This window comes from Microtus oregoni, unplaced genomic scaffold (assembly GCF_018167655.1).
Source record: "Microtus oregoni isolate MIOR12 unplaced genomic scaffold, Mior012 000013F_ref0000133, whole genome shotgun sequence".
NCBI classification, from domain to species: domain Eukaryota; kingdom Metazoa; phylum Chordata; class Mammalia; order Rodentia; family Cricetidae; genus Microtus; species Microtus oregoni.
In genome coordinates this window covers 33,478,828-33,500,266 of record NW_024543072.1, presented here as the reverse complement: position 1 = coordinate 33,500,266, position 21,439 = coordinate 33,478,828, and the positions used below count along the sequence as shown (strand labels likewise).

At 36.9% G+C, this 21,439-nt stretch overlaps 1 protein-coding gene across 6 annotated transcripts in view; it reads right to left on the bottom strand.

Annotated features, from left to right (window-relative positions):
• Window positions 1-21,439, bottom strand: part of Dcaf6 (DDB1 and CUL4 associated factor 6) — a 110,206-nt gene that overhangs the window by 64,561 nt on the left and 24,206 nt on the right. For all 6 annotated transcript variants that reach the window (XM_041662397.1, XM_041662399.1, XM_041662398.1 and 3 more), the window contains exons 3-7: window positions 17,693-17,785; window positions 14,154-14,339; window positions 10,430-10,543; window positions 7,470-7,605; window positions 2,407-2,618 (exon numbers count right to left, since the gene is read on the bottom strand). In XM_041662397.1, the coding sequence (XP_041518331.1) occupies window positions 2,407-2,618; window positions 7,470-7,605; window positions 10,430-10,543; window positions 14,154-14,339; window positions 17,693-17,785 (741 nt within the window). The remainder of the gene's footprint in view (window positions 1-2,406; window positions 2,619-7,469; window positions 7,606-10,429; window positions 10,544-14,153; window positions 14,340-17,692; window positions 17,786-21,439) is intronic.

The window sequence follows — 21,439 nt, the reverse complement described above, 5'->3', positions numbered from 1 at the left end:
GCTTCTTCTTCTCCAGTGCTGAGATTAAAGGTATGTACCACCCCTGCCCAGCTCATGTAATCATTTTCTTAAGTTTAATATAAAATTAAGTGTACAGAGGTACCTAATAAATAATTGTTGGATTAAGAATAGCTGATCTAAATAATATTGTCAAAATTTTAACATAAAATACCAAATGAAAAACTATGGAAATTAAAAAGAGGATAGCTCATTAATTTCATACATATACACAACCCTTGTTTGGCTAAATATAATAAGTATGATTTATTTTTATAATTCAGATTTTAGAATTATTGTTTTTAACTTGGTTGATTCAACAAAGCATACTAAGAAAAACATCTCCATAAAATGATTCAGCATTAGTCCTGATGATAAGGAGTCTATGTTAGCAGAGTTGGCTGGCCCACTTAAAAACATGTGTACACTTCCAAGTTCTTCATTATCTCTCAGTCACAGAGTTTGACTGCAACTATACTTACCCACAAGTCTCAAGAGGAAATTACAAAGCAGCAACAAAATGACATGGCAGAATCTGTTTTTAACCAGTTCTATAAAGTCATAAACAGCTTATAATTTTTCTAATTTACATAAATATACTGCCACTTTGAACATCTTAAAATTCATCTATAAAATAATCATATTTTTTTCTAATTTTATAATAACAACTTGTCAGGCCCAAGTTCTGGCAGTTAGATAAAAGCAGCATTCCTCAGCATTTGTGAAAAGAGCCATTCCCTTATCATGGGAGAAAGTACAAATGGCTATCTGTGATATCAATTAGCCTACCAAAGCACATGCGGGCCTCCAGCCCCTCTCTGTGTCACAGTAACTGTTCATGCTGGCATCCTGGCTCTTCTCACCCCACCTCTTACCCCAAACTGCCTCAGCTCATGGGCTTCTATCTCTCCCTACCCTAGCTTCTCATTTCTCCTCATAACCCTGCTGTTTTGGCTATGCTCCCTTTCTTTTGTCTTTCTCTCTTAGTCTCCACCTCTGGTTCTCCCAGTCTTTTCTCTCCATTCAAGGCCAGATGCAGATGCTGGTCACATTTACTCAACTACTTTGTCTTTGCTCTGTACTCTTCCAGATGCCTCTGGCCGTTCTCTTCCTCATATCTACAATAAAAACTCTCCCTTCCCTTCAACCATACCTTGGAGTGGTCATATCATCGGTATTCACAACTGAATTTTGTTTTTCGCCTCATAGTAATTACACATTTGCTACTGTTCTTCCTTTAAATGTGTAAATGTTGAGAATATAGCTCAGTGCTTGCTATATTCTCTTGAATATTGCTCAATGTGAGGCCCTGAGTTCAATCTCAATTTTCACAAATCAAATAACATAAGCTCATTGACACCTAGATAATACTAAATCACTATTAATTAAAAATTAATTAATTTAAGTAACAACATCTAATAAGCCAAAGTATAGAACAAGTATAGGTCATTGTAAAATAAAAAGGTCAAAGTTAAGACTACAGAGATGACTCAGTGGTTAAGAGCACTTGCTGCTCTTCCATAGAACACAAGATTGGTTCCCTGTACCCACATGGTAGTGCACAATCTTCTATAACTCCAACTCCAGCTCACAATCTTCTGTAATTCCAATTCCAGGGGATAAGACATGCCCTTTCTGGCTTTTGACATGCAATAAGCATGTACATAATGTGTAGACACACAAATAAGCAAAACTACTATACATCCAAAATAATAAAATATTAAAAGTAAATCTTTAATAAAATATTTTTGAAGATAAACATGGCATGCATGTTAGGAAAAGCCTAACAAACTAAACCAAATATGTTCCCATGGCTATATATTGTCAAAAATCTACTTCTAGCTTTCCACTTTTATATTTTGGTCACAGTAATTCAGTTCATTCACTTTTCATATAAATGCCCTCTTCAAGTTTTCCTACTTTCTCATGTGGAAAAGAATGGAACTGTTGCCTAATGTGAATAGTAAATGGTAAGGGGTGGCACCTGATGCATGAACAGAGTCTCTTAGATGTTTATCATCATACTGTCTACTGTCTTAATTCGCTTGCCTCCAGGTGCAGAGCTGTTGATATTTTATACTGCTGTTATGCATATACAAGGTTAAATGTTTTATATTACATATTTTCTTTTTAAAAATAGCTCATTTTTTTCTAGAGCTCTATTTAATTTATTAGCCCATTCTTTCATATGTTCCCTAAATCATAAAGCCTTCAAAAAAATCAATGCATTTACTTCTTGACTTGAACACTTTTCTATTTCTTCTCTGAGTCAGCATCATATATAGCCCGGGCTAACCTCAAAACTAACTTAGTCAAGGATGACCTTAAATTGATCATCTATGCTACCTTCTCCTGGGAATTACAGGCATCTCACCATGAAGAAAGAGTCCAGTTTTTGAGTAAACTTACCTCTTCTCGCCTCTCCTCTGCAGGAGTTTTAAGTTCTCGTGCTGTATCGTCTTTGGGATCAAAAAGATAGATGTAATCTGAAGAATAGCTGACAAGAATCTCCTGGCCATCTTCGCTGTAACACAGAGATGTTACTCTGCAGGATTTATTACTAAGATGAGAAGGGATAAAGCGAGCAACCATTCCAGTAGTTCCTCGACCTGCATAATTCCCTAAATAACAGGAATTTATCAAAATTAGTACTGTTATAAATAAAAATAAACATTTTAAAAACTCGTAGCTTGAATTATGGGCTACACGAAATAATTTAGCAATATAGACCAAATTATCACTTTCTGAATCTATAAGAAGCTTCCTTTTTAATAGTCAAGAATTTATAGCAAACAAAGAAAGAATGCTATAAAGACAGCATATGTTCCAGTTCTGTTGCTATGACAACACCAAAAGCAACTTGAGAAAAGAAGGTTTAACTTGGCTTATCCTCCCAATCACAGTCTATCACTGAGGGAAATCAGGGCAGGAACCATAGTAGAAAGCTGCACATTGGCTTGCTGCCCTAGCTTGCTCAGCTACCTTTCTTCTACAGTCCAGGCCCACAAAAAGCCTACATCAATTAGCAATTTAGAAAATGGGAATAGCCATCTAGGGATACCCACAGGCCAATCTGACTAAGACAATTCCTTATCTGAGATTCCCTCTTCCCAGGTATGACAAACTGACACACACAGCATATCTAAACACGCACACACAAGAAGGAGGAGGAGGAGGAGGAGGAGGAGGAGGAGGAGGAGGAGGAGGAGGAAAAGAAGAAGAAGATCACCTTATCATTCAGAATTCCAGATTACAAGACTTGCTGAAATAACATTTACTAATAGTTGATTTCTATACAAAGTCATCTATAAACTTTTCATTCAAAATAAGATCATTTCTATACTAGGAAACCTGACACTTGGCAGAATATGTTGAATACAATTCTAATTGTTTTTTAGCTATTTTTTTTATTTTAGAAACCATTGTCTTTTTGAACAAATGACATTACCTCAATCCTTTAAAATAAATAACTTCATTAATATAACTTATAGGTGCCAGGATATCAAAATCATTCACATAGAAATCTTTGCATTCACATAGAACTCAAAATATTAATAGGTTTGGGGTGCAATATATTCAAATCAACACAATAAAAATACATGTGATGTAAGAAAACCACTTCCTATGACAGAGCCTTTTTTTGGACAGAGCCTTTTTTGCCATTAAAAAAAAAATGAGATTTTTTTATGGTATTGGTATTTTGTTCACATGTATGTCTATGAAGAATGTGTATGCAATGCCCACGGAGGCTGGAACAGGGCACTGGAACTGGAATTACAAATGGTTGCTAACCACTTTGTAGATGCTGGGAATCAAACCCGGGTAGGTCCTCTGGACTGCTTAGCCATCTCTCCAACCTTCTTGCATTGTGTAGAACATATTGTTGACGATTTTAAACACCGATTCTATTGAAAGTACCGTGGTTTCTTCCTAGTCTAGTGATACACTATATAACTGAATCAATCATCTGAGAATATCTAAATTAAAAATGTAAATAACTACTGCAACAAAGGTAAGCCAAATAATGCACAATGGCTCATGATACACGTATTCTACACTAAAAGATCTCAAGAAGAGGATTATGAGTTTAAGGAGAATTTAGTTTTTAAAAAATTTCTGATGACTCTTCTGTCTTCCAAGAAAAAGGAAAAGGCCTTGCTGAATGAGCACCACTGTTTGAACTCTGACTGTTAAACAGGACTTTATAATCATGTTGAAGGTAATAGGCTATTATTTTGTTGCAGCTTTGGATGGTCTTTCTCTTCCAGGTTCCTCTATCAGGTATGGTTCGTGTAGGACTCGATACAGCCTTCACCACTCTCTGGACCCTTTACTAAAGGCTTCCTAAATAGTCTGCATGGTGCAGAGAACTGGCTCCCAGACACTACAAGAAGGAAGTCCAGGGTGTTTGAGCACACCAGTGATTCCTGCCACCTCCGGGGAGCCTTGATAGCCATCTAGTCCATTTCTCTCAAAGCTAGCAGGGCCTTGGTCACCTAAGAAAACAACAGCTCAGAGGAACTTTTAGGACCTCTCCCAGAAGGGCCATGATTGCTCTTTCCTTCCAAGATACAGCTGTAGCTGACAGATGAAACTTAGTGCTAAAAACAGCTGTAGCTCTGAAAAGTCGCACCCTACATGGGTGATGACTCACAGAAGCTGCTTCACTGGCATCTCCACCACCTCCACTTAAAATGTAATTACTGAGAAAGGCAGCAGAAACTACAAGTACTGCTCCTCACATATGCGCCACCTGCAGGACCCAAGAGGCCACAGTGGAGTTCAGGGGTCCAATGCCTATGATCCCAAAACTGGGAAGGCAAGAGAGGAGAATCAAGGTCAAGGCTGACCTCAACTATACAACCAAATCACAAGGTTTCAAAATTCCAAGGACTAGAGATGTAGCTAGACCACAAAGTCTAGTTTATAATCCCAATTTTAAAAACTCTGGTAGTCTTTCAGTACAATTCAGTATGGGAGGAAAGAGTATAATTTGTCCAGGAATGTTAAATTCTAAGGATCCCTAAAGCTGTGTACTTCTGCATGGTCGAGTCTCATCCTGCTAAAAATGTAAATTGTTTCTGTTGAGAATAATAATGACACCTATATTTTCATATTATCACACTGTTTCACCCAAAATATGCATATTCAAATTGGCAGGATTCCTCATCACAGTTCAAAAGAGAAAATCTCTCAGAAGGCAAAAGCCTGAGGACGAGGAGGAATGATGTGAAATGTTATTTTGAATGTAATACTGCTATTGCACTCATGAACCCACAAATAGCCATGGTTACCTCCACAAGATAAGCCCACTGACAGTCTAAACTGATGGGAGAGGGGCATATGAGGTCCCACCTCCAACTGAAGAGCTACTGGGAGTTAATGAGGCTAGAAAAGGGGAGTAATTTTTCTTCAGAGATGTAGCCACTGGTAAGTTGTCCATGTCCAGTAAATAAGTCACATGTACGCACATGCAAGCAACTCTATTAAACTCAACAGGCATTGAGGGAAAGTAACATGAATGTAAGAGGGACAGGGTTGGACTAGAAGGATTACAGGGAGAGGGAGGAGGATAAAACAGAAGAATGGAGGAGGAATATGATCAAAATATAGTATATAAATATGTAAAATTGTCAAAGAATTAAAGTTGATTCAAACAAACAGAGGGGCTGGAAAGATAGCTCATTGATTAAGGGCCCTGACTGCTCTTCCAAAAGACCTGGGTTCAATTCCCAGCACCCATATGGGAGTTCACAACTATCTGTAACTCCAAGATCTGACACCCTCACACAGACATATATGCAGGAAAAAAACACCAAATAAATAAAAGTAAATAATTTATTTTAAAAAAAAGAACAGAAGAGCTGTCATCTGGCATTCCCACACATTTGATAGTCTAAGTTGGTTATTACTGACACTGGTGGTTTCTGCCCAAGTACTTTATTTTCCATAACATAACATGTGGCCATATATTTGATATATATACATGTACATGTATACATGCATGACTTTTTTAATTGGACTTAGGTATATAATATGTAGCATATTTTATATCTTCTTAGCTTAGAATATTTTGAATATTGTTGCAGTACTGAATTTAAGTCTGATTTTGTAACTGTACTGGCAGCAAAGGAGATAGTCTAAAGAGAGATATCTGTATCTTCCTCTGTGGCTTTAAGACTATTAAATGGGTCTCAAAGAATTAAAATTTCCCCAGGACTATCATGTTGGAGGCAGGAAAGGCTAAAGCCGTGATGACAGCTAGAAAATGAATATGACTTCCAGGAAGAGATTTTACACAGTTCTGCCTAAATTGTACACCTCTACTTCCTGGCTCTTGTTTCAGCCTTTCCATAAATTTACAGTACTGCTACAGAAAAGGCAGAGAGAAAGTAGGAATCCTTCTCTCCAGTTGAAGGATTAATTAATTAAGGAATAAATAAATCTATTTTCCTTTATCAGTATGTCTCCTAATTACTTGCAAGAAATGGTACATTTATGAATTGAAGTGTTCTACTGTACTGCCAAAATTGGCAACAATTATCATGAGGTAAAAGAGAGGCACAGAACAGATGCTCACCTAAGTCTCTAGAAGAACTAACCCTAAGACATCTTGATTTCAGATAGATACCTAAATTCTAGAAATGCAAGAAAAAAATTTCCAAATTTCTATTATTTTAAGATACTCGCTTTGAATAATTTATTATGGCAGTCTTGGAAAAAACAAATCAAGTGTTATATTTTTTCAGATTTATGTGTTTAAGTGTTTGCTTGAGTGTGTGTGTGTGTGTGTGTGGTGTGTGTGTGTATGTGTGTTGGGGTGTGTATATGAGTGTATCTAGATGTAGGTACCTATGGAGGTCAGAAGAATACACATCCGATTGGCTAGAGTAGGTGTTACAGACAGTTTGTGAACCATCTGGTGTGGTTGGGAGCTGACTCACTTGGGTGCAGGGACCCAACTCAGGTCTGCTATAAGAGCAGCAAATGCTCTTAACTACTAAACATCTCCCCAGCTCCTGTTATGATTTTTTAAATTGATAACTGTGAAAGCATTACTCCAATAGAGTCTGTTCTTTTTCTTGAGATAAGGCCTCCTGTAGTGCATATTGGCCTCAAACAGGATTGACCCTGAACTTCTGATTCCTGCCTCCAGCTATAGAGTGCTGGGACTACAGCCACTATGCCTAGTTTCCAACAGAGTGCCCCCGCATGGGAAGCTTTACCCCTTCTGAGGAGTGGATGGGGGGGCGTTGGGTGCAGGAATGTTGGGGGAAACAGAAAGAAGAGAGGGAGAGGGAACTGCGGTTGCTATGTAAAATGAAAAACTTTTTAAAAAAATTAGTAAAATTCTTTTTCTCTTAAAATAATCTGTTATTTAAGTAACATTTTATAACAAAATTAAAAACTGAGTGTAAAATGTTATAAACATTTCTTTGAACAGTCCCAAATTTTGCCAAATATTTCCTCACCTGTAGCTCTTGTGCCCAGCATTCGCCGGTCATAAATTCGTACTGAGCTATCAGAACAACCCACAGCAAGGTAATAGGGTACTGGGGGACAAATAGCCACAGATGTGGCAGCACGCCGGCAGTTGATTAAAATATCCTATAAAAGACAGGCATAAGACCAGTTACATGTAGCTAGATATAAATAGGAGTACTCTAAATTTAAATATTTGCCCTCTCATTGTAAGACAATAACCTATTTCAGACATTCTAATTCAGTGAACAAAAACAAAAAAAGGAAAAAAAATGGTTTCTTTGTAATTTATCTTTCAAGACTATTAGAATTTATTTCTAGCATATTTAGTCACATATTATTCCTATCATACACATTTACCAATTTCATAATTTAAAGATCTTGTTAGGAATTATTCTGACACCACTGGATTTTCTTTATACTTTCTGACTATACACATAATAAGCCTTATAAAGGAAATAACTCTTCTACTTCTTAGCCCTTGTATTATTATGAGGATGTTGCTTAGAAAAGGACACCTGTACCCTCCTAAAGTGTGGATTAATCTATGGTTTAAAAACGTTTGAAATAATGAGTACAGTACTAGCCATTTACTAAGAAATACATATAGCATATGTTCTCAAAGAACATTATACATGTACGTAAAATATGTATATAACATGCAACCTAGGACAGAATGAGGGGACTCCAGGAGGGAGGTCAGGGTCATTGCTCTTGCCCACAAAAGCCAACATGAGCTTGCCTGCCAGAATAGGGAAAGGCAAAGCAATTACGTCAAGGTAAGGGCAAGTACCAAAATGATGGGCTTTCTGCTACCTCTTCTAGCAGGCAAACTCAAGGATTATGCTGCATAAAGCAAAAAAACAACAAACGAGGAGAAGTAACCAAGGAACTTCATGGCTTCCCTCTTGCCCTTCACCTAAGTACCTGAAGCCCCTCACTAGTCAACTCTCTTGCCCTTCTCACCAGAATGCCTAAAACTAGTCCTGGCCTAGTCCTGTTTTCTCCAGTAGTGCTCACGGGACTCACCACTAAGAGTGCTTCCTGCCCTGACTCTGCAGGGTGTTTCAGATAGTCTACCTGCCCTCCATCCTCCAGGCCACTACTCAGGGAGAGGAGGTTATCTCTCCCCAGTGGTTTTTATTCCTGAGGGGTACAGTGTTAAAAATAGTTTTTTTTTAATGATTTGGGAAAATGTATTTAAAAATGTGTGTATGGGGAGATATCATATATACACATTTTTCCTCAATATTAAAGTTCAAACACAGGGCTTTTGGCATGCTAGCTACTAATCAGCTACATCCCTGATCCCTAAATACCCAATATTTAAAACTTATTTCACCTTTCAATGTGTGCATGTGTTTATATATGTTATATAACATAAAACAGATCAAAATTTTGTGTTTAAAATATCTGTTTGTATGCCAGTCAGTGTGGCACATGCCTCTAATCCCAGCACTTGGGAGGCAGAGGCAGATGGTTCCCAAGTATTTGAGGCCAACCTGGTCTACAGAATGAGTTCCAGGATAAACAGGGCTACACAGAGAGACCCGTCTTGAAAAAAAAATTTTTTTTCTACTTTTTATTTTCTGCCTCATCAGTTTCAAATATTAAATTTTTTTGTGGTTATTCTGGTTTAGTTAGTAATTATTCAACTTGAATAATAATGATTCTTGGTTTTGTTTTGCTTTTTTGCTGCTATAAAAATAAAGTGAACAATATTTCATTAACACTTCAATGATTCAGTAAAGATCTACTGTATTCTTTTTTTTAATATTTATTTATTTATTTATTCATTTATTATGTATACAATATTCTGTCTGTGTGTATGCCTGCAGGCCAGAAGAGGGCACCAGACCCCATTACAGATGGTTGTGAGCCACCATGTGGTTGCTGGGAATTGAACTCAGGACCTTTGGAAGAGCAGGCAATGCTCTTAACCTCTGAGCCATCTCTCCAGCCCCTACTGTATTCTTCATAGTGTATGACAGATAAAACTCTTGGGAGAAGCTGTCTAGGGCCAAAAATTATTTTTTCAGGCTTTTTTTGTTTGTGTGTTTGCTTTTGTTTGTTGGTCTTTTTTTTTTAGACAGGGATACACACCCTGGCTGTCCGAGAACTTGCTCTGTGGACCAAGTTGGTCTCAAACTTGCAGAGATCTGCCTGCTTCCGCCTCCCAAGTGCTGTGATCAAAGGCACGGGCTGCCGCCACCACCTCAGACCTTTTGTAAGTTTTAAATATTAATTCATAAAATACTAATAGGTAAACAAATCTTGAAATGTGAGATAAATTTGACTATTTCTTTAAAAGCAAACAAAAATTCTTAAAAGATGGAAAGATACTACGGTTTCATAGACTTTTAACCACTGCTGTTTTGGTAAGTCAAACTATCTACTTGTCAAACTGTCTACTTAGTAAATGAGATGAACTCTCCAGGTTTTTATAAAACTAGACAAACTGTCACATATTGTGTGTGTGTGTATGTGTGGTATTTGTAGGTGGGTGGGTGGGTGGGGGTGTAGGTGTGTTCATGCATGTACATGAGTGTATATGGGTACAGAAGTCAGAGGTCAATGTCAGGGGTCATCCTCAATTGCTCTATACCTTATTCTTTGAGACAGTCTCTCACAAACCCTGAAGCTCACCATTTCCATTAGGGTGGCTGACTACTAAGCTCCAGTAATCTGCCTATAGGATTACAGATGCACACTGCCATGCCAGCTTTTACCTGGGTTCTTGGGTTTAAAACTCAGGTCATTTACAGAGTCATCCCTCTATCCTCTATAAAAATATATTTAAATGGACAACCGAAATAGAAGTTTCTCAACCTCGTTAATACTGAAAGAATTTTGTGATTGAAAATTTTAGCAAAATAAAACTATCACCAAAGGTATTATTGAATCATAATTAAATTTTCTAAATCACTTGTTATAAAACTTGGATTCTTACATCTTTGCAGTCTTCTTTTGTGCAACTAGTTTTGATGCGTGTGTCAAACCACCTAACAGTTCCATCTTCACCACAGGACAGAAAGGTGTAAGGGTCATTTGGTACAGTCATAATCTGAAGATGAAACAAAAGAAACACTACTAAACAACTAAACAGGCAGCTTAGAAACACACTGCTACTGTTTAATACATCCGTGAAGGTGAACACAGCAAAACTATCCATGTATGTCATTATCTATGATTTATCCAAAGCATAATTTAAAACAGAGAATACACAGACATATAGCAGCCTTGGAAAATATGATTTCTTTGAAATTATATTAATAAAACTTCATATAAGATTTTCCAAAATTATAAGCTTTGATCAACTTTTTTTTTTTTTTTTTTTTTTTTGGATTTTTCGAGACAGGGTTTCTCCGTAGCTTTTGGTTCCTGTCCTGGAACTAGCTCTTGTAGACCAGGCTGGCCTCGAACTCACAGAGATCCACCTGCCTCCGCCTCCCGAGTGCTGGGATTAAAGGCGTGCGCCACCACCGCCCGGCAAGCTTTGATCAACTTAACTTTGGAAGTATGTTTAAATTAAGGATGCTGAAATGGGAAGATTATGCGGAATTATCCATATGGAGCCAAAATAATTATAAAAATCATTATGAGTCAAAGAGGGAGGCAAAAATCTGTCAGAAAAGACCACAAGATAATGGAAAAATTCAAGTAAAGAAACACAAAAAACATTTTGAAGAACTGACTTAAAAGATGGAGGAAGGAACCCTGATTCAGAGCAGTATAAAGGTTATTGAAGTGGAAAAGGTAAAATCATAAGGTTCATAGACCCATAAACACTTGAATTTGAGCCTAGAAAGATTAATTTTAGTTGACTTTTAGAATTATTAGATTTTAAAAAATATATTTATTGTATCTGTTTCTCTAAAACTTCTAGTACTGATATTTCTTTGCTTTTATTGAACAAGTTTATAAACAACACAAAACAATAAGACATACATCACAGAAGGCAATTATAAAAAGCACACTCAACACAAATGAAGGGAATGCATATTTCAAGAAAGATATGACTTTTGACTTATTTCATATTTGTGAGAAATGTGATTACTACATCATCTCAATGAGTTAGAAGTACTGAATTATTTAATTATGAAGTCATTTTATCAGTAAAACATATTTGCAACTTGTTGCTGACTCAGCTCTGATGACTTCATTCAATAAAAGGGTCATTTTTCACTTAGTATACTACTGTCTATAAACCAAATTGCAGAGCACATATTTCCTAAAGTATTGTTTATATGATTGATTTAATTTCTTCATCTAATTAGTTCACTAGTTTAGAAAACCAAGTTTCACTCAGGTAATTACAATATGCATCATTAGAACATTTATAAGTGATGCCCTGTGACAAAGTCTAGACCAGGAGTTCAAAGAAAATTAAGAAATCTGTGTCTAGTCTAGCTGTTGACCTAGTAATAGATTTAGTGACCATACATGAAAATACCATTCAGTGTCTCAGTTGACTTCTCATTAGCTGGAAGATGTAGGACTCTCAGCTACTTCTCCAGCACCATGTATGCTTGTACACCACCATGTTCCCTGCCATGATGATAATGAACTGAACCTCTGAAGTATAAGTAAGCTATCCCAATTAATGTTTTCCTTTATAAGAGTTGCCATGATCATGATGTCTCTTTACAGCAACAGAACCCCTAAGACAGAAGAAGTTGGAACCAGGAGTGGGGTACTAATGCTTTGATAAGCCTGATCATGTTTTTGTTTGGAGTAATATTGACTTTGGTACTTGGGTTAGGAAAGCAGCGAAACGCTTAAGCACTGCTTAATAGGCCATACTAGTACAACATTAAAGAGAGTTGCAAAGAGTTATTTGAACTGTGGGGTGCTGGCTCACAAGGTTACAGAGGAGAAGAATATTAATACATGGCCTAGAGATCATTCTTGTGATACTGAGGTGAAGAATGTGACTGCTTTTTGCCCTTTTCCAAAGAATCTGCCTAGGTTAAAATAAGTTTTGTATTACTTCCGTTGGCAGAAGAAATCCCAAAACAGCCTAGTATAAACTCTGCCATGTGGTTATTAGGGTAACTCTAATGAAGATTTATAAAACAAAGAAGCAAACTGAGCAGGGTACATTACAAAATATATAAATTGAGAAAAGGGGCACCAGGACAGAGCTAAATTCTGTGCTAAAAGAGATCAATAGATTAAGATGAATAAAAGGAGTGGTGGCCTCAGGGCAAGATCACACCCAGCTAAATTTCTAACTCAAAGAACTAAAGCAAAGCTTAGAGCTGGGAGTGGTGGTGCATACCTTTAATCCCACCACTCCAGCAGCAGAGGCTGGTGGACACCTGAGTTGAGGCCAGCCTGGTCCACAGGACAAGTTCAAGGACAGTCAAGCTTAAGCAGTGCAGGACAGAAAGCTAGTGAGGACGTAATTGAATGAGGGGGGCGTGATCCAATTCCAGGAAGCAGCAGAGTTTGGCAGCTTCAGCCATGTGGTTCTGGCTTTAGAGTTATAGATAAAAGAAACAGGTTATGGAATTTGCCTTCATGCCAAAGGAAAACTGCTGAGGCCAGGATGTGTCCGGATGTCCCTGAGTGTAGGCCTAGTGGAGAGGTCATTGCGTGAAGCTGTGAAGTTGAAGCCTGGATTGCCTTGGAGAACCCAAGATGTTAGAGATGACAGAGTCTTAGGCTACCTGTAGAGGAGAACTCTAACAGGGAGTGGAAACATCCCAAGAGAAAGAAGTGTGTGGTAGACAACAAAGCTGAATGGAGTTGAAGATTTGAAAAGCTTTTGATGTCAGACATGGAGATGTAGAGTTTGGAGTCTACCCAGCTGGTTTTCAGTCTTGCCTTTGTCCAGTATTTCCTCACTATGCTCTCTGCCCTATGTTTTGGAATGGTAATGTATATCCTGTGCCATTATATGTTGAAGTATGTGATCTGCTTTTGATTTTGATTTTACAGGTAATTACAGTTAAGAGGTTGCAAGAATCTCAGAAGAGACTTTGAATTCTAGTCTTTTAAACATTGTTGAGACTGTGATAGACTATGGGTACTTTTGAAGTTGGACTGAATGCATTTTGCATTATGATATTTTTAAAAGCTTATGGGGGCCAGGGAGTGGAATGTGGTAGCTTGAATATAATTAGCCCGCATAAGCTCATAGGGAGTGACACTTTTAGGAAGTGTGGCTTTGTTGGAGTGTGGTCTGGCCTTGTTATATCTCAGGTGACTTCCTGTTGGCTGGAAGATGTAGGACTCGCAGTTACTTATCCAACACCATGTCTGTCTGCACACTGCCATGCTCCCCACCATGATAATGGACTGAATGTCTGAACTAAGTAAGCCATCCCGATTAATGTTTTCCTTTATAAAAGTTGCCGTGGTCATGGTGTTGTCACAGCAATAGAAACCCTAACCAATAAATGCACAAAGGGAATAAGGGCTAGCACCTATTTAAGGCATGATTGTTTAAGCAACTGCAAATTCATCTTACAATACTAATACTTGATTCTTACTTTTATAACTTTATCCACAAAATTTATGAAGATAAACTTTCAGAAGGCTTTGGTGAAATACAACCTGCCAATAATTTCTATACTTAACAGTGTAGATGCATGTGTAAACAAATGCACAGATACATCTCTACATTTACACAGAAGCATGCATTTACACATGCAATCACAACACTGTACCTCATAAGTAGTTCCATAATGGCACGTAAATTGGCACTGTCTGTTTGTTTCCACATCTTGCTCGATATTAGTATAGAATATGACTCCATCTCCAGAGCAAGACACAATCTGCTTATCATCTGTGCATGGCAAAAACTTTGCACTAAATATATTTGCTCGATGCCCAGAACGGATTGTTGTCAAAACCTGAAACACAAAAAAATGTAGTTCATAGCAAGTATTTTTTTTCCTAGTGAGAAAAATTCATGTTTAATATAATCGCAACTAGTAATAAATTCTCACTGACATCCTCAACAAAAGATTATTGTTTGATTCCAAACTAATTATAAAATTATAGAATCTCACATATTTTCTTTTGTTCTGAGATAAGAAAATTATCACCAATTTGAGTAATTCCCTGAAAAGCAGCTTCAATCACACTTCTTATTTAAATCACTTATCTCTCTCACTCAGAAATTCTTGGTAACTAAGAAAGAACCATTTGGATTGACTTTTGAAACAGTATGTACTAGATGATTGATTTGTTTTCTTTCAGGACAAAGAATCAAAATGACTGAAAAACAAATTAATAAAATGGTAAGATAAGCATATAGCAGAAGTTCCAATGTCTAATTCCTTACTGTGACAGAAATAAAGGTTAATACTAGTGCTTAATATTTGCAATATACATTGCAAATCAAGTACTGATTCCTCTATAGGATTTAAAAATTGGGAGTAAAAATAACCAAAAACAAACAAACACAAAATCCTGAACAAGACAGTCCAAAGATAAACAGATGATCCTTAAAATTATGAAAAAAAATGTTCAATTTTATTCATAAAGGAAACTGAAATTGTACTGAGATACCAATTCTTGTTCAGCAGATTGGAAACAATTTAGAAGCGTGACAACAGCCTCTCTAAGCAGGCCTGTGGGTGTGCTAAATGACAGCAAAGCACAAGAGTTCATCAAGAACTCAGAAAACTATTTATATGTCAACCCCACACTCAGGAAAGTTAATTTCTAAGAACTTATCCTGAAGCTATACCTCTAGTAACACTGAGTTATTACTTACATGAGTAAAAAAGACTAGCTTAATGAATTGTTACATCCATCTCCACAACAGAGAATAGGGTGAACAGAAATATGTGTTGTGCCTTAAAAAACAGGAGGAAAATGGAGAAACTATGTGACAATGTAGCCATAAAGTTGGCTTGCTGATGTCTCATGGAGCAAATATGAACAACACAGCACAGTACCAATGTAAACCTCTGCAATCTCAGCTCCTGGGCAACATAGGCAGAATTGGGAGCTCAAACTCTAGGGTAGACTACAGAGCCAGTTCCAGGCCAGCCTGTGCTACACAGCAAGCCTCTGTCTCAACACACAAAATAACAACAAACCCCAGTATCAGTGGTAGATTATAATATACTGAATTAAAAATACAAATCTGTAAATTCACAAATTGCTTTAAAGGTTTTAAGGACAAAAAAAAATAGTGGCAGAAAAAAAAATCACTACAGTCTAGATCTTGAACATACTGGCTCGGGGGGGGGGGGGTATTAAAAGCCCATTTATTTAAAGGACTGGTCCCCAGGGTAGAAATACTTAGGAGGAAGTAGAAGATCCAGGAGATCACAGGAGTATATAACTGAAAAGGCATTGTAGGATCCTAGTGTTGATTCTCTTCCTCTTTACTTCCTGCCAATGAGGCCAGTGGCTAGACTATCACAAAATCCTGCTGTGATATGATATGTGTTAAACCCATCCTCCTTTAAAATTAATCATCTTAATCATTTTGTTAGTGATAGATGCAGAAAGCAAGGGCTGGAGTCAAGTAGAATAGACCACACTTTTAGTTCAGTCAGCTGGCACATTGAAGCAGGAGGATTATGTGAATTTGGGAATAGCCTGGACTGCACAGTGTTTCAAAGGTAGGGCAAGGTCCTTAAAAAATAAAAGGGAGGGGTGAAGGTGCTGGCTATTCCTGCAGAGGACTCAGGTTTGGTTCCCAGCACCCAGATGGCAGCTAACAACCAGCAGTAACTACAGTTCCAAGGTATCTGGTGTTCTCTCTGACCTCTTCACACACCTAGCATGCACATAGCGCACATATATACATGCAGGTAAAACACTAATACACATAAAATAAAAATAAATATTTTTTAAAGGAATGGGGGCTGGAGAAATGGCTCAGAGATTTAAGAACACTTATTGCTCTTCCAGAAATTAGAGTTCAATTCCCTACACCCACATCACAGTCCATAACTCTTTAACTCGAAGTTCTAGGGGATCCAAGGCTATTTTTTTGGCCTTAGAAGCACCAGGAACATACGTGGAACAAACATATATATGTATGCAAAGCATCCATATACATAAAAGGATTTTTTAAAACAAAAAAAGATGAAAGAAAATAGAACATAAGGCTACAGCAATGTCTCAGGGTTAAAGTCACAGAAGTCTGACGACCAGAACTTGGATTCCCCAGAAACCATGTGAATGCCAAGTGTGCAAACAGCCCATCTGTAATTTCAGCCTTGGAAGGCAGAGCCAGGGAACCACAGAACAAGCAGGCTAGCAAGCTAGCCATAACCTCTGCTATGGTTTGACTGAGAGATCCTTCCCCGATGTAAAAAGGAGCCATCGAAGATGGTTCTTCCTAACACCAACATTGGACCCCTACATATACATACTAATATACATAAAATAAAATAATCTGGTTTAGAGGCAGTCTTTTTTTTTAAGATTTATTTATTTGATGTATATGGTGCTCTGTCTGCATGTACACCTGCATGCTGAAAGAGAGCATCAGATCCCATTATAGACGGCTGTGAGCCACCACGTGGTTGCTGGGAATTGACCTCTGGAATAGCTGCCAGTGTTCTTAACTGCTGAGCCATGTCTCCAGCCCCTAGAGGAAGTCTTGATACTGTAACCCAGATTAGTAATGAACTTAAAATCCTTCTGTTTCTACCTCCTGGCTGCTAGGATTAAAGGTCTGTGCCAGCAAAAAGTTATTTCCAATATGCTACAAAATTCTCCTACTCAAACACCTTAATGTTAATGAAAAGAAAAAAATACGATGACTTCTTTTGTTCAAGTTCTATTACTGAAACATCATTTGCCTATTATAACCAATTGGATTAAAGTGAAGGATATTTTAAGTTTTCTCGAGTCTAAAGCACATTGAAAACTTAAATATTCCAGCAGGGCATAGTGGTACATACCTTTAATCCCAACATTCAGAAGGGAGAGGATCTCTGTGAATTTGAAGCCAGCCTGGTCTACAAAGTGAATTCCAGGCCAGACAGAGCTAAATGAAAGACCCTGTCTCAAACACACACACACACACACACACACACACACACAAAACAAAAACAAAACAGAAAAATCTTAACATATTCCAAAGAAAACTGTAGTACCTACATGTAACAATGTCTAAATTCACAATTAACTTTAATAAAGAGGATATTCTAATACAATGCCTATCCTGTGGTTAGAATATCCACATTCCTAGCTTCTTTTTTATCATTAAATTACACATATTTAACCACTTCACCTTTCTGCTGTATGGATTACTAATTACAAGTTTGGTGTCATCAGATCCAGATAAAATATATTCTCCAGTGTCATTCCAACAGATTGTATTAACCTAAAGAGAAAACAAAAAAGAAACATAAGCAATTAGATATAAAAAGAAATAAACCACCTTTCACTTACCTGTGTTACAAAATTTACAGCACTAAAAATACTGTCTGTGAAGCAAAGTTTACAGACTAAATAACTGGACTTCAATTATTGATTCACACACAAGAGTCCTGGACACCACGGCTACATCCTACAAGGGCAAGAAACTGCAAAAATCAACCACTGTTCTTAGATAATCCACAAAAACTATTGCCCATGACCAAAGACACCAAGCATTCCTGACTTGAGCAGAGAAATAAAAACCTCTGCAGAAAGCCATGTGTGGATAGGAAAACTTGATTACAATATGCTGAAGACGTTAATAAAGTAGAGAATACACAAGAATGGGTGATCTAAAGCAGACAGGGGATTCTTTAAAAAGAACAGTAGAGATCAACGAAAGTTTAAAAGAAATGAAGAATGACTTTGATAGGCTAGTTAGCATACTGGACATAGCATACTGGACATAGTTGGGGGAAGAATCTCTGACCTTAATGATATATAGAAGAAGGAAACTGAGAACAAGTCCTGAAAAGAGGCCACACAAGGCTGGTTAACTTATCAGAATTAAGTGATGAGAAGAGGCTGGAATGCTCCAGGTCCCAAGTCTGATTGCAATTTATCTTGGGCTAGCTTTAGTTCATTTTATAGCCATTCCTTGGCCACCTGTGTCTGACCTAGCATCCTATGACTGTCAGGTGAACCCTTTTGAAATGTGTAAACTTAGCAGACCATTAGCTTTTGTCAATGCACAAGCTAAGACTTCTCAGGTAACACCTGAGAGAGAGCTTTCCCCACTTTGCTGAGCCTACCTACCTAATACTTCCGTTATTGTATTTTTTAAAGTATCTTGACTTACAAATATCTTTATTCTGTTACTATAAAAATTTTCAGAAAAAGTTACTGTGTTGAACATGAAATTTAGGGCCACCCACCATCATTCATATCTGGCTCCAAAATAAACTCTCTCTTTGAGGTGAGAACTGTGTTTCTTACATCAAAATAACTGAGTATTTTTCAAACTAAAGAAAATCAAAGATAAAGAAAACAATCCTGAAAGAATCCAGAAGAGGTACATCATCCATAGAGGTTAAGATAAAAATGTCACTTGACTTCTCAGGAAGTATGAAAACAATCAGTGTAGAATGATATATAAAGTGCTGAGAGAAAAATAAAACATTCACAAAGAATTCTGACCTCCATAAAAATCACCCTTTCAAAATTAAAGACTAAATAAAGACAGTCTCCAACAAACAAAACTTGAGAATATTTGTTTCTGAAAGAACTACCTTGCAAGAAATGTTAAGAATTTTTTTTTTTAAGAGAAAGGGAAAAAAAAAAGAGAAAGGGAAAATAACAGGTCAGAAAATTTGGATCTACATAAAGAAAATAATATAGCTGGAAAGAAGGATTTGCATTAAAAGCATTTGCTATTCTTCCAGAAGACCCAGCTCTAGGGAGATTCAGTGCCTCTGATCTCCAAGGAAGAAGAAATCACTATAGGTCACACAGCAAGATTTAGGCAAGCCAGCGCTACCTATCAAGAATCTGTCCATAAATAAATAAATAAATAATCAACAGCAAATATGCACCTATACTTTTGCTCCATTCATTCCACTTCTAGGTACCTACCAAAAAGAGTAAAAACAAACAAAAACCGTACACAAATGCTTCATGGTAATTCCGTAGTCTCTAGTTAGAAATAATGTCCACCAGCAAGTTAATAGTCAAATTACAGTGCACCCATATCATGAGCACAATAACAAATAACCACTGACATCTTCAAAATGAATGAATCTCAAGATAATTATTCCAAGTAATTCTAAGTAAAGAAGCATCAAAAAGAATGCAAGGCCAGAGACACAGCGTTCAGTGTTAAAGCATTGAGACAGCACACACAGGACTTTGAGCTTGATCCCTGCCATAAAGGGACAGGGCAAAATGATTCTATTTACTAAAATTCTAGAAAATACAAATGACAACACAGTTAAAACTGATAAACCACTATCAGAAGATTAGCCTAAAAATATGAATGAATTTACAGTGATTAAAAAGAGAGAGATTGACCGGGTTGGAGAGATGGCTCAGACGTTAAGAGCACTGGCTGCTCTTCCAGAGGTCCTGAGTTCAATTCCCAGAAATCTTATCATGGCTCACAACCACCTATAACGAAATCTGGTGCCCTCTTCTGGCAAGCAGGCAGAACGCTGTACACACATTAAGTAAATAAACCCTTTAAAACAGAGAGACTGACTAGGGTTAATTATGGTAATGAGAAATGAGAGGATGAACTGATCTTAGTAGGTGACTGATAAGTTGATTTGATGACTTCAATAAATACATATATTTAAAATTAACAAAGTACAGTTGCTTATGGTCCTCTGAAGGTGTCCAATATCATCTTAATAAGTACAGTCAACTTTTAGGACAAGTTAATGCATAAAAACAGATCACACTGGCATTATTATCAACTATACTAGACGCTTGAATGCATGAATGACTAGCCTATACAATTACTAAATGAACATAATAATGTACAACTTAGAATTTTATGCACACCCAAATCATAAATCAGGTGTGAAGGCAAAGAATAAAAAAGGTTTTGAGTTGTGATAAAGTTTATTTTAAAAAAAAATGCCTGAGAACATAGCAAAACATAAAAGAAAGTTAAAGATGGGAAAATACAGATGATATCAAATCTATGTGCAACTAATATTTGGAAATCTTTCATTGGGAAAGATAAAAGATTTGATCTTTGGTTCCTAAAGGGTATAAAACCTGACATATAACACAGTCTTTAGCCCTCTTCAGTGAACAATTCCTAAGGGTTCTAAGAATTCCTGGATATTTATTCATTTAGTATCTTCCTAAAGAAAATCTTTTAAGAGGTTTTCTCAGTCCAAATGTGCCAAGGCAGAGGGGCAAGTATATTGACTATAAATACATATGTTTAGACAATTATAATGCTATATAATAAATAAAATGAAAAAACTAGCATAAAGATACTGATTAAAGATGGCATGCTATCTAATTAGTGGTCAGGGAAAGCTTTTCTGTTAAACACTTCAAAGAGAGCCAAATGAAAATAAGTAAGCATCACAGAAACATGGGAGAGACTTCTATTTTATAAGACATAAAATATAAGGCAGATGCCCAGGTGTGGGGGAACAAACAGTAATTTAAAACATTGTTTTAAGAAGTAGACCAGTCAGCTAAGAAGACCCAAAAGAAGTGAGTCAATGAGGTGGAAAGAAAATAAAGAGAATACGGTATTAACAGAAAAGCATTTCAACAGTGAGGAGAAATTCTAATGACAGCTAAAGTAAGCACGGGCTCTGGAGAGAAGAGTCATAATAATTTTCATGAAAGCAACTTCAGTAAAGTGAATGAAATGGATGCCTCATAAGGAAAAAACTCACCCGGGCCTCAGACACAACAAACACAAACCTTGCAAACATTTTTCTAAATTCAAAAACAAGTTTTCAGGGCAGAAGTATGTTCAAAGCATACTGAATGAAATTTTCAAGAATATTTTTTCAAATATACTTATGTTTTTTTATTTGTGTCTGTGCATGCGTATGTGTGTGTGTGCATGCATATGCGTGTGTGTGTGTTTGTG